The sequence below is a fragment of the Canis aureus genome, chromosome 21 (assembly GCF_053574225.1).
Source record: "Canis aureus isolate CA01 chromosome 21, VMU_Caureus_v.1.0, whole genome shotgun sequence".
Taxonomy (NCBI): Eukaryota; Metazoa; Chordata; class Mammalia; order Carnivora; family Canidae; genus Canis; species Canis aureus.
The window spans coordinates 54,845,001-54,858,681 of NC_135631.1; the positions used below are offsets into that span (position 1 = coordinate 54,845,001).

At 41.5% G+C, this 13,681-nt stretch overlaps 1 protein-coding gene and 1 pseudogene across 33 annotated transcripts in view; both read right to left on the bottom strand.

Moving 5' to 3' along the window:
• SPMIP7 (sperm microtubule inner protein 7) overlaps nt 1–13,681 on the bottom strand; it is a 64,024-nt gene that overhangs the window by 27,862 nt on the left and 22,481 nt on the right. For 29 of the 33 annotated variants that reach the window (XM_077864210.1, XM_077864208.1, XM_077864206.1 and 26 more), the window contains 2 exons: nt 3,886–3,962; nt 608–883 (listed from right to left, as the gene is read on the bottom strand). In XM_077864210.1, coding sequence (XP_077720336.1) covers nt 608–883; nt 3,886–3,962 — 353 coding nt within the window. Of the gene's footprint in view, nt 1–102; nt 294–607; nt 884–3,885; nt 3,963–13,681 lie in introns of all 33 variants that reach the window. The other 4 variants (XM_077864224.1, XM_077864220.1, XM_077864223.1 and 1 more) reach the window with 2 other exon arrangements.
• Nucleotides 3,974–8,420, bottom strand: LOC144293137 (2-hydroxyacyl-CoA lyase 1 pseudogene; annotated as a pseudogene).

Sequence of the window (13,681 nt, forward strand, 5' to 3'; positions counted from 1 at the left end):
ACATAGTTAAGGTTCCCGATTGGTTGAATATGAGTTAATCAAAAGGTGGATTCTCCTAAGTAGGTGACCCAAACAGGTGAGCCCTACAAGAGAGACACACACACAGCAGACATGCTTCAGCTGGCCTTAGAGAAACGCCTCACGAAGGGCGCGTGGGGCCCAGTCGGTTAAGCATCCGACTCTTGATTTCGGCTCAGGTCATGATCTCAGGTCCTGGGATCGAGCTCATCGAGGAGCCTGCTTCTCTCTCTCCCTTTGCCCCTCCTCCTCTCTTTCAAATAAGTAAATAAAGCCTATAGTAAAAAAAAGAAAAGAAAAAGGAAACACTTCACGAGCCCAGCTGCTGGAACGAAGTGCATTGGGCTTCTGCAGGGCGAGCTGCGCCCCAGCCTCGTGGAGGACGCGGATCCCCGCCCGGGAAGCTCGGGCCCTGAAGCCAGCTGGGCGCCGGCACTGCCACGGCCAGCGCGAGGTTTCAGGCTGGTGAGCTGTGGTCACAGGCCGCGTGGCGGTAGGAAACCAGTGCCTTTAATTATCCGCATCTCCCAGGTCGCGCACAGACACTGCCCTTGACTTTGGCAGCAGGGCAGGAAGGCCATCGACTTACAGGTAAGCAGACTGTGGCTCCTGGTGGCGGGAGTCAAGACACAGGTCTGGGGCTCCGCCCGCAAGAGTGGGCCACGCTCCCGCGCCCCCGTGATCCCAAGTCACAGGGCCTGCAGCGTGGTGCCAGGAGGCCAGCCACGCGGGTGAAGGAGCGCCGGGCGCACAGGCTTTACAGCTAACGGTACCGCCTTGGATTCTAAGGCGCGGAAGTTCTGTGGTTTCGGACACGCAGAGACGCAGGACACATGCAGCTGCGTCGACTGCCTCCCACTGAATCCTGAAGGAAAACCAAACAGCTCTCGTTCCAGGGGCCGCACCGGAGGGACAGACAGACGGATGGCCCGAGCTCCGGCAGCCCCAGCGCCAGCGTCCCGCCCCCCAGCGCACCCAGCCGAAGGCTCCAGCCATCAACGAGCCTTCTCCTTCTCGTAGTCAGTTTGCAAACACTGACTCACCAGTGATCCTCATTCCCTTGACTAATTCTTATTCAGAGATTATTATGTTTCAAGTACTGTGCTAAGGGCTTGGGATGAAAGAGTGGATAAGGAACAACATAAAAATTATATTTACCGCATAAAATGATACGAGGATTCATTAAATTAATATTTGTGAACCTAAATAGCACAGCGATGGCTCCACACCGGTGGTCACTGGTGTGCATATGCTTTCAACTCACTCACCCTGAAACGACCGTGGCCTAAAGAAAGGCTAAGTCTTATGAAATAGTTTTAATTGTGGCAAAAGCTTAAACGGCGCATTTTTTGGATATAATATCTGAATGGTTCTGTGAGCTGAATTAAATCTTGCAAGATGCATCTCTGTTTGAGCCTCTGATGCATTCCACGAATATTTTATAGAATTTTCCATCCAGGTTATACAAGTTTGTTTTTCCTAAGAAAACTTTTATAGGATACTTTTTAAAGAGACTATCGAATAATGTGATGTCATACTTTGTTTCCTCAGAAATTCCTAGGTTCATGAGCAAAGCATCATGAGTTCAGCCAAATTAGTAACTAAGAGGACCGCGGAATTTTTTCTGAGAGACGCTAAGATGTGAATACGATAGAAAATGAAATGAAAAGGGGATCCCTGGGTGGCGCAGTGGTTTAGCGCCTGCCTTTGGCCCAGGGCGCAATCCTAGAGACCTGGGATCGAATCCCACGTCGGGCTCCCAGTGCGTGGAGCCTGCTTCTCCTTCTGCCTGTGTCTCTGCCTCTCTGTGTCTCTCGTGAATAATAATAATAATAATAATAATAATGATAATGCCAGAGAGGAACTTAGAGGCCATTTCCTTAAAATCCTTCATGTTTAACATGAGAAAGTTGAGAATCCGGGGTCTCACCAGTGGCCCCCAACTGGGAATGCTTTCTTCAGAGCTCTTTACTCAACTTGTTCTAAGATTCAGAAACCCAGATCCATACCATGTTTCTTTCCCCTTCCTTCCTTCCTTCCTTCCTTCCTTCCTTCCTTCCTTCCTTCCGGGAAACTCCCTATTCCTGAGGACACCTTGTGAAGCCTGGGGGTGCGTGTGCCGTTGACATGCAAGCGGCCCAGGAAGCTGGTGGCAGAGGCTCGCCTGCTGAGTCCAGCGCCCCGGAGGGAAGGATTTGGGGGGACCCAGCGCTCTGGGGCACCCACCCAGGTGGCCGGCTCCCCGGCCTCGGGGCAGCCACCCCTCTGCACCTGCCTCCCCGCTCTCTGTTGCTCTGCTGCCTTCAAAGCCTCCCCGGGCCACCGCACTCATCTGCTCCCGGGCTCGTGGCCCTCGGCCCTTGGCAGCTCCGCGCGCCCCTCCAGCACCCTAACCGAGCCCGCCAACGCACGTCCCTAAGCCCAGAGCCCCATGCTTCCCTCCGGTAGCTCGGCCACGGCACCCTGGCCCACGGCCCCTGGCCCACAGCCCCCTGGCCCAGGGCCGAGGCCACCGGCAGGTGTAGCGTCCCCTTATCCGGCCCGTCTGGCGCCGAGCCCGGGCGTCTCTCTCTGGGCCCGGGCCCCGCCGCAGCTATGTCGCCTGCCGACCCGGCGACCTCGGTCCGCGCTGCTGTTCGGCCTGGAGCCCCGTTGTTCTTGATCCATCTCCTCTAGGCCCATCCCCTCCACCTGGAAACCGTGCTGCTCCAGCCCAGGTGCAGGTGCAGGTGCAGCCCGAAGCCGCAGGGCCGACCCTCCCGAGGGCGCCCTCCTCCCTCGCCGGCGCCCGCCCTGCCCGTCTGTCCTGCCCTCAAGTCCCTCCGGGGAGGCCCCGCGGCTTCAGCTGCTCCCGGTACCCGCGACCACGGGCTCCAGGCCCTCCTTCCCCCGCTTCTCCCCCTAACTCCCGCTGGTCCCACCCTGCTCCAGGCCCTGGGCCTTGTTCTTCTCCGGCCCGGGCGCACCCCCCTCCAGCCTTCCGGGCCCTCTGTGTCCCCTCCACCTGGAGAAGGGCCACCGCAGAGATCCACGGATCGCTCCTTCGGGAACGCCTTCCAAGCCCTCTCAACGCCCGACCCCGGAGGAGGGCCCAGGCCTCCTCCCCTAAGGACGCCTCCCAGCCCTGCCCGTGCGCCCCGGATGCTCTCATCCTGTTCCAGCTGCTCCCTTCAGCTGCCAGACTCATCTGAGATGGGAGCTGTGTTCAAGTCCAGCGTGCATTTGCGGCCCACCTCCCTCTAGAATAAGAGCTCTTGGGGCAGGGACAGCCTCGTCCACCGTAGTCCCAGGTGACGCTCACGGCCCAGGGCACAGACACCCAGCAAGCGCTGCACGCGGCTGTGCTCCCAGTAAACCGCCTCCTTCAGGCCCTCCTGCTTTTGTTTTCTGTGCTGCTGTACTCTTACCTCCTCCCCTCTCTCACCATTTCCTTTCTGCTTTGGATTTATTCTTCTATTAAACACAGTTTTTCTTTAAGACTCTCCTTGACCTCCTTATTTTAGCCGTCAATGTGAGTATCTGCGTCTGATGTTCTCTGCATTACTCACCGAATCTGGGCCATGGTGGACACAAAGAGGATGTGTCATGAAAGGAGACATAGAAACAATTCATTTTTCCAATTTTTAGTATCTTTTAAAAAGCTTGATTTGTTTATTTGAGGGAGGAGGGGCAGAGGGAGAAAAGGGAGGACAGGGAAAGTCTCAAGGAGACTCCCCACTGAGCACAGAGCCTGAGGCGGGGCTCCAGCCCAGGACCCGAGATCATGACCCTAGCAGAAATCACCGTCAGCTGCTTACCCTACTGAGCCCTCCAGGTGCCCCCAGAAATACATTTTTAAATCAAAATTCTACTGGGAAAAATGCTTACTTTTGTGTTGAGGACTTGTAAAATGAGTCCTTTGCAGTGTATTTCCTGTTTGGTTGTGGAAGCGGTTCTCCATCCTCCTAGAAGGTGTGAATAATAAGTTAAAGGGGATCACAGGAATCACATATACGGGGGAAGTGCTCCCTCCCTGTTTTCTACGCACCATGCTTCCCCCCTCCCCTCTGCTTTTCTCCTGTCATGGTACCGGTTACCCGGTGGGTGGACCAGGTTTAATACTGCCCACTTCCCTCAATCGCCTTGGAAATTTGCCTTCCTTGTATAATCTCCTAGTGACTAAGTTAAAATTTACAAAATGTGTGTTCAAGTTCATGGGAAAGTCACTTCTTTAGGAGAAAGCTCTTGAATTGTAAATGTTGCCAAATGATGTTTTCAGCACCATGTAATTCAAACATGTTAAAAAGTCTCGTCTGTCTTGTCTTCTAATGATAGGACATTAGTGCGGCACTATTTCCCTCTTCCTTTCATCTTATTTCATTAAAATTACTTATTATTATAACATTTATCATTACTATCTTTAAGGATTACTTATTTAAAGTTTCCACAATATTTTATCAGTGGTTCTCTGCCTGCTTTTGCTTCTTGGATCCTATTTGGTTTTTTTCTGCTGCTTCCATTCTCTTTGGCTGAAGTTCTACTTTTGGTAATTTTTTCAAGGGTATGAACTTCTTCTAACTCAGCTTTTTAACTAACTCATTCTCACTTTTCTATACCATTCTGTTTGAATTTAGAATTCCAGTTTAATGGTTATGATTGTTTAGTAACCTAAATACGTATTGACTTCTGGACTGTTCTCCTTGCTTTCAAGAGCATGGAGTATGACTGGCTGCAGGTATTCTGTGTCCGCCCACCCCCACCCACTCGTAGTATTTAGGATATTTGTCTTGGTTTTCCTATGGAGGAAATTTGTTCAGGAGAAGACATATCTCTTTCATCTGGCTTAAGACTTCCTGTGCTTCTCTAATCTGAGAATGCATAACTCTCACCAGTTTAGAGGAGTCTCCATTTTTGTCTCTTTATTGTCAGTGGATTCACTTTATTTTCTTCTTATGAAGATCCCATTAAGCAAATACTAGGCTTCCTCATTCTGTTCTCCACGTGTCCTAACTTTTGCATCTCTCCATCCTTAAATTCCCCTTCTAGCCTTATCCACTTTCCTGTTCACCACACTTCCTTCTTCCCATTTCTAGTGTCTGTTTAAACTTGCATGTCATATATTTTTTAATTTCACCAAGGCTACATCTAGTGAAATCATGTAATATTCTGCTAGTAGGATGAATCATACATAATTTTTTCACTTAGAATTGTTTTCTAAAATTTTTTATTGGTACAATAATTTTGACATTTTAGTAATTTTGCTGTGAAAAATGAAATTCCACCTTACAAGAAAGAGGACACTCTTCAAGACCACTCCGTGGCATCTTTAACTTACGTATCAGAGCAAATCAGCCAGTGAAAATCCGGGGCCTTCCATATGGCTCGTGGTTTAGTCAGATATTGGTTAAGAGAGGGTTTAGGTGTGTCTGCCAAACTGCCTCAGTGATTTTTGGAGTTCTTCAGGTTTTGTATAACTACTCTTTGCCTCCAAATGCAGTCATAACCGGCTCATAATGTGAGTTTGGAAGAAGACTGACTGGAGGGGCCACCGGAACAGCATCTTCAGATTTTAACATCTCATTCCAAGTGTTTGCATTGAAATTTTGGTAAATTCCATTGTTGATCACCACCCAAAGTACAATGGGCAAGTTGTACATGCCGGTAGTTGCCACTTCCACGCCAGAAAGCCAAATGCGCAGTCTCCTTCCACACAGATGGCCCGCTGCCCTGGGTTTCTATCTTTAGCCACTATAGAGGCTGCACTGGAAGATCTCAGACCAACTCCCATCGTTCCAAAAGTACTCGCATCAAGCCTATGATGGGCAAGGTCGTTCTGAATTTGCTCCTTCACTCACCAAAAAACAGTTTCCAGGTAGTTGTTCTGGAACATGGTCAAATGCTGTGTAATAATTCATAGGCAGGGATTTGGGGGAAGCTAATTCCTGTGCTATTTTGGCCCATTGGAGATTATCCCCAAGATGGAGGGGGCACCCTCTGATATTCCTACACCAGAGAAGAGAGGCAAGTTTCTTCCATCTTAAACTACTGTGATCCTTGGGATGCAGCTTCCTTGCTCTTCATTTTTCCTCTCAGAGTTTTCTCCACTTGCACTCTGGAGGACACTACCACGGTGTTTTATAAAATTATCCTAAAAGCTGTCGAGGGACAGCGTTTATGTCTCCTAGCAAAGTCACAGCAGGCCTTACATTTTCCCCTAATTCTGTACAGATACCAGCCGTATAATATCACTCCTATGTGGAATTTAGGAAAAAAACCAAACAAGCAAAGGGGAAAAAAAGAGAGAAACAAACCAAGAAACAGACTCTTAACTCTGGAGAACACACTGATGGTCACCAGTAGAATGAATTATATGGATTGATTTTTTAATGTTAAGGGCATATTTTCACTCCTGGGATAAACTTCACTTGATCATAATATATTATCCTTCTAAATTACTCATTTTGATTTGCTAACACTTTGTAATCATTTTTGTGTCTCTGTACATGAAGAATATAATTTCTGTAATTTCCTCTTTTTTTGTAATGTCTGTGGTTTGGGAACATTACGTTAAGTTGGACTTCTAAAACTAGCTGGAAAGTGTTCTTTCTTCTACTTTCTGAAATAACTTAGATTGATGTGATTTCTTCTGAGAATGTTTGACAAAATTCAGCAGTGAAATCATCTGATCCTAGTGTTTCACTGCGGGCAGCTTTTTGATCAGAAAAATTAAATTTATTTAATACACCGGGGGCACTCATGTGTTCTATTTCATTTAGTAACGATTTTAGTAAGTTGTATTTCTAAAGGGATTTGTTCGTTTAATCTAAGATACTAAATGAACTGGCATACGGTAGTTCATAATATTTTATTTTGCTTTGCGAATCAGCAGTAATAAACTTTTTCATTTCCAATGTTGGTAATATGTGTTCTCTTTTTCTTGATCATACTAATAAAATAACTATCACTTTCATTGATCTTTTCAAAGAAACAGCTTTTAGCTTTAAGTTTTCTCTCTTAACATATCTTTTCTCTTTTCATTGATTTCTACTCTTATCTTTTTAATCTGCTCTCTTCTTTTTGTTTTAACATTCTTCTGGTTCCTTAATCATTAATCTTGAATTTTCAGAACTTCCTTGTTTCGTAATATAAGCATAAAAGGCTATTTTTTTTCTTTTCAGCAGACTTCTAACTGCATTATACAAGATTTGATAGCTTATATTTTCATCATTGTTCAACTTAAAACATTTTCTAAGTTTTCTTATGATTTCTTCATTGACCTTATGGATTATTTAGAAGAATGATTTTTAATTTAAAAGCATTCGATGTCTTTCTAAATATCTCATGGTTATTTATTTTTAATTTAACTCTGTGGTGGTTTAAGAACACAAATAGAATTATTCCAATACATTTAAAGATATGAAGACTTGTTTTATGCTCCAGCATATGATTATGATAAATATATCATTTGTATTGATATGCTTTCTGTTCATTTACTTTCAGCCTATTTCTATCTTCATATTGAAAGTGTACCTCTTGTCAATCACATAGTTGTATCTTGCTTTGTTATCCACCCTGATAATCTCTGCCTTTCAGCTGAAATGTTTAGTATATTAGCATTTAATCTAACAATTGATATATTAGGATTAAATGTACCATTTCATAATAGTTGTCTATTTGTCCCAATGTTTCTGCTCCTCTGTTCCCTTTTTCTTCCTTCCTTATATTATTGAAATGAGTGGGGTCTTTTAGAATTCCAATTTCTGTCATTGGGCGGCTCTTTAATGATACCCCATTATAGTACATTTCTGTGTTTTAGAGATTAAATTAGATGTCTTTAACTTTCCACAGTCACTTGGGAGTTGATATTGTACCAATTCACATAAAATGTACAAATGTCACAACCACTAGTCCATTTACCACACCTCACCATTCCTTATTCTATTAGTTGTCACATATACTATATCTACATTCATAATACACTTCAGAGAACAATATTAGACTCCTGTTTTAAACAGTTATGTATACTTTAAAGAAATTAAAAGGAAAAATAATCTTATTAAATAGACAAGATTTCTTGTAGTGCATGTTCATTGTAAATTTACTTCCTTCATTTTTCTCTTCTTGCAAATTTCGTTACGTAATCTTTTAATATGTTCAATATAATGAGGCCCCCAGATTCTTCCAGGTCCTAATCCCTGGAAATTGCATATGTTATCTTGCACAGAGAAAGGTAATTTGGATTGCAGATGGATTTAAAGTTGCTAATCAGGTGAATTTAAAATCGGAAAATTGTCCTAGACATTCAGATGGGCACAAAGTAATCTTAGGGTCCCTAAAAGTAGAAAGTCAAGGCAGAAGAGTAGTCAGATAAGGGAAGAACTCAACCTGCCACTGCTGGCTTTGAAGATGAAGACAAGACCCATGAGCCAAAGGATGCAGGTGGCAAGAAAATGGGATTCTACTTAAGAGTTTCTAGAAGAAATGCAACCTTGCCAACATCTTGATTTTAGCTCAGTGAGACCCATTTTTTACTCTGACCTCCGGAAGTATAAAATGCTGGATTTATATTTTCTTAGCCACTGAATTAATGTTAATTTTTTATAACAGCAGTAGAAGACCAACATAGCCTTCATCATTGAAAGTGAGAGTTTCTAGATGTAGTGTTCTTGTGTGATGTGTTTCTTTCTTTTTTTTTTTTGTTTCTTTCTTTTGTAAATATGTCGCTCTACCGTCTTCTTGTTTCAGTAGTGTGATTAGAAAGAAGCCTGTAATATTTCAACTTATTTTTCTCTTGCTGCTCTCAAAGTTCTCTTCGTATCTTTTGCATCTGAATATCAGATGCCTGGGCTTTTTGAAAAAAATTTTGTTCTGTTTGGAATTCAATAGGCCTCTTGAAAATTGTAAATATATATCTTTCACCAAATTTGGGGAAGTTTCAGTAATTATTTCTTCAAATATTATTTTCTGTTGCATTTTCCTTTACCTTTATGCTTGGACTACAATTAGTGTTAACTTTTTCATAATGTTCCATAGGTCTCTGAGATTCTTTTCATTTATTTTTTATTCTTTTTTTTCACCCTCTCCAAGTTCTATTTTTAAATCCTTAATATTTTCCTTGTCATAGCCTTCCTGCTATTAAGCCCATATCATTTCTATTTAAGATTTGGAAATTTTAGTTCTAAAATTTCCCTTTGGCTCTTTTTTTATATTCTATTTCCTTGATGAAAGTTCCTGTCTTATGATTATGAATATATTCTCTACTATGTCACAGAGCACAGTTACAACAACTGTATTAAAATCCCTGTCTGGGGGTGACAGGATGGCTCAGCCAGTTAAGGGTCTGCCTTCAGCTCAGGTCATGATCTCCAAGTCCCCATATGGAGGAGCCCTGTGTCAGCTCCCTGCTCAGCGGGGAGTCTGCTTCTCCCTCTCCCTCTGCCCTCCCTGCTCCTGCGCTCTCTCTGTCCTTCTCAAATAAATAAAGTCTTAAAAACAAAAATCCCTGTCTTATAATTCTAGCATCTAGCATATTTCCATGTGTGCTGATCCCATTTTCCATGGTTATTATATGTTAAATAATTTTGGATTTTTTAATTGGAGGTTGTACATTTTATGTGGAGAAGTCACAGGATTCTGCATTATTCCTGAGAGCATTTTGGGTAATAGTCAGATCTTAGGTCAGTACCTTGTTTGCCTTTGACAGAACTGCTTAGGGTCTGTTTTGAGCAGATAGTCCAGGGATCAACTGGACTTGGGCTGAGTTCACACATGGAACTATGGCTCCCTCTCCAGGTGCCTCCTGTTCTGGAGTCTTTCCTTTCATTCTTGGGACATGCTCCATTCTTCCATCTCTTTAGGTAGAAAGACAGAGATTTCTATTGAATTTGTAATCACTCCAGTTTCCTGAATGTAGCCCACCTTCCACAATGGGGAAAGCACCCTGAGTTCACCATCTAGGGTTCAACTCTGAAATTTGCCTGATTTTGTTCCATCACCAGGGGTCTTGATCCAATGGATGGGTATTTCATCAGAGTCTGCAGTTGTTATTGGTGGGAGGGTTAGGCTCTTAGGAGCTTACTCTGCCACAGAGGAAGCAAAAATGTTTAATGATGTATTTTAAGAGAAATGCTTGATTTTAAAGAATCTTATTTGTTTCTTTTTCATATCTGCCTCTTCTTTTCCTTAAGTCCTGTTCTTTCCTTAGAACTTCTATTTCTCGAAAATTAATGTGTATTCAGATGGCTCTATTATCTGAGGCTCTTTGGGTGAGAGGTCCTGCTCTGTCATACCTGCTGATATTGTCTCACAAATGACCCTTTTCACGCACAGAGTATGATTTTGACTGTGATTTGGTTTAGTGATAGTTTTTCCCTGTGGGATCTTGCATGTTGATGCCACTTTGTGGAAATGTTCCCTCAGAGCATCGTTTATGGTTTCTGGATACAAAATCTTTTCTTCTTTTTTTTTTTGATTTTAGAATGTGGGATTCCCACACTACATGTGTACTAAGAAATCGTGATCCATGTATCCACGTGGTACAGACCAAAGTTTCTATTTCCTCATGAATAAAATGCTGAATTTTCCCATTTATTGTCTTGGTCAGATGGCCAACTTCCTTCCGGTGTGTAAAGATTCATTCAAATTCCTACTCTTTGCTGAGATAGGCCTTGGTAGTACCTGTATTTACACAGAAAACTCAATTCCAAATATCCACCATGAGATTTCAGATGCCTGTTCCTATGTGGATATTCAGATTCTAGCCCATGACTCTTTGGCTTTTAGCTAACCCAATTTCATTCCCCATTTCTATAGTAAAAGAAGCTCATTTTTATTTGGACCCAGGACCTTAGATTAAAAATGAGTTTTTCACAATTCCTTTGCAGCTAGTGCAATATTGAGTTCTGCCAACATCATTTAAAGTGCTGTGTCCATTTTCTGGAATAAGTCTTTAAAAGGGGAAGATGTCCCTCTTTGATTTTGCTTCTATCCTATCCTGATGCCCAACAGAATGTGTCTAGGAAAATATCATAGACTAGATCTGCCGGCTAGTCCAGGACCTATGGATTGTTACGTAAAAGAGAAATGAATTTTCATAGTGTCCCAACTGCAACATATTTGGGTCTCTGTTCTCCAAAGCTGCATCCAACACAAATGTAATTTAAGCTGCACATCTATTTTTAGAACTGAACTTTCTCTTCCTTTTGGAAACTGGATCTTCCTCTCTCTCCTCTTGCTTTTGAGCTCAGCTAAGTATTAATTTTAAAATATATGCAGCATTAGAACATATCTGTAGTATTTCCATGTGGTGATAGGAGGTGATAGGGAGGATTTGTGGGAAAAGCTCATTTTTTGATAATTCTGAAAGGAAGCTTCTTAATCCTGAATTCTAGAACTGTGAGATTTACATACAGGAAAAGGTGTAGATTTCTACTGTGCGATTTAACCAGTTTGACTTAAATTAGAAAGTCATATAACCAATACCTCAGGCAAAATATAGAATGCTTTTGTCATCTCTCCAAATACTTCATTTCTACTTTCAATCAATCTTCACTCTCTGTAGGCTGCCACTATTCTATTTTCTATTACTAAAACTTAGTTTTTGCTTGCTCCTGACCTTCATGTAATTGGAATCAGGAGGTATGTACCCTTTGAGCCTGACTTTTTTTGTGCTTATGAATATTGGCTCTTTAACAAGGATTTATTTATTTATTGGGAGGGGAGGGGCAGAGGGAGAGGGACAGAGAAAAGTCTCAAACGGACTCCTGCTGAGCTTGGAGCCAGACACAAGGCTCAATATCCTGACCCTGAGATCATGACCTGAGCTGAAATCAAGATTCGGACACTTAAGCCACTGAGCACCCCAGCTGCCCCTTAATATTGGCTTTTAATATTGTTAAGCTTCTCCCATGTTCTCTGGTCTATATCAGTGGTTTACCCTTTTGTTTTTATTGAATACTATTCTGTTCTATGATCTATTAATCCATTTTCCTTTTGATTGATTTTTTTGTGTACATATTAATTAAGCTGCTACAAGCATTCTTGTACAAGTTGTTTTGTGGACACAGACTTTGATTTTATTGGGTAAATACTTAAAAATAGAATTACTGGGTCCTGGGATAGATGTGTCACTTTATAAGATACACCAAAAGTATCAGAAGTCCAGTTGCTCTCCGTCTTCACCAACATACAATGTTGGCAAGCAACTTTAACTTGAAAAAAAAAATCATTTCAAATTATACACATATTAAAAAATACTGAGGCAAAGAATTATTTGCTTGCTTTTTTTACATCATACTAACTTCCTGATGGTTTTCAAGCATCTTAGTTTTAGACATTCTGGTGGGTATTCAGTAGTATTTTGTTTTGGTTTCTATTTGCACTTCCCTCACAACTGAAAATGTTGACCACCTTTTCATGGGCCTATTGGACACATACATCTTTTTTCATGAAACATTTATTTCAGTCTTGAGGGATTTAAAAAAATCTTTTTGCTATGAAGTTGTGGCAATTCTTTATATATCCCGGCTCACAGATCTTTGACAGATATTGCAAGCATTTTCTTCCAGTTTGTGGTTCACATTTGTGTTTTCTTAACAGTGGTCCAAAGACCAAAAGACTTTAATGTTAACAGAATGAATTTTTTCAAAGCATAGTGATTTTGACATCCTCTGTGAGAGATTTTTGCCAACCAACGTTGCAGATATTTTATCTTGCATTTTGTTTTAGAAGCTTCTTCCAGCTAGTTTTTCAGTTTAGGTCATTGACCAGCACAAAGCAATTTTTGAGAAAGGGATAAAGACTCCTCTTCCACATGGATGTCCAGCTGTTCAGAGACTATTTGTTGAAAATATTGTGTGTAAACCATTGAACTGTCTTGTTACTTTTGTGTAAAACCAGTCTATTTCTGGACTCTCAATTCTTTTCGGTTGATTTCTCTATTATTACACCAAAACAATACTGTCTTTCTTGCAGCATTACAGTGGGTCTTCAAATCAGGTAGATTAAGTTTCTTACTGCATGATTTTTTTCAAGATGTAAATTAATGTAAATTTCAGAGACAAAAGCAACTTTGCACAAAAAAAGCACAGAAGAATTATGTTAGGGAAAGCACTGCAACTATTTGGAGCTTAATTTGAATATTGATATCTTAAAAAACACTGAATTTTCCACTACATGAAAATGATCTATTTCTGAATGTTGTTAGGTCTCCTTTTATTTGTCTCAGCATTTTGAGATAGTTTTTAGTGCAGAGCTTTGAATATCTTTTATTAAATTTTTCCCTAATGTTATAGTTTCTAAAATGTTATTGTAGTGGAATTTTTATAATCTTATTTTCCACTTTCTACTCACTAGAAAAAAATTATTTTTTTTATATTTTGGCTTTCAATCATTGACAGAGATAATAATAATATATAAATGTATATTTAAATTCTGTTAATACAATAAATCGCATTCATTGATTTCTGAATGGTAAGCCAATCTTGCAATCTTGGGATAGTCTCTACTTCATCATGATGTATTATCCATTTTATATATTGCCAAATTTAACTTAATCAAATATTATTAGGTATTGTTTTGTTTGTTTGTAGGTATATTAGACTATAATTTTTTGTTGTAATATAGTTTTTGTATTTTGGTGACAGGGCTCTGTTGTCCTGAAATCTATTATTTGGATATGATGATA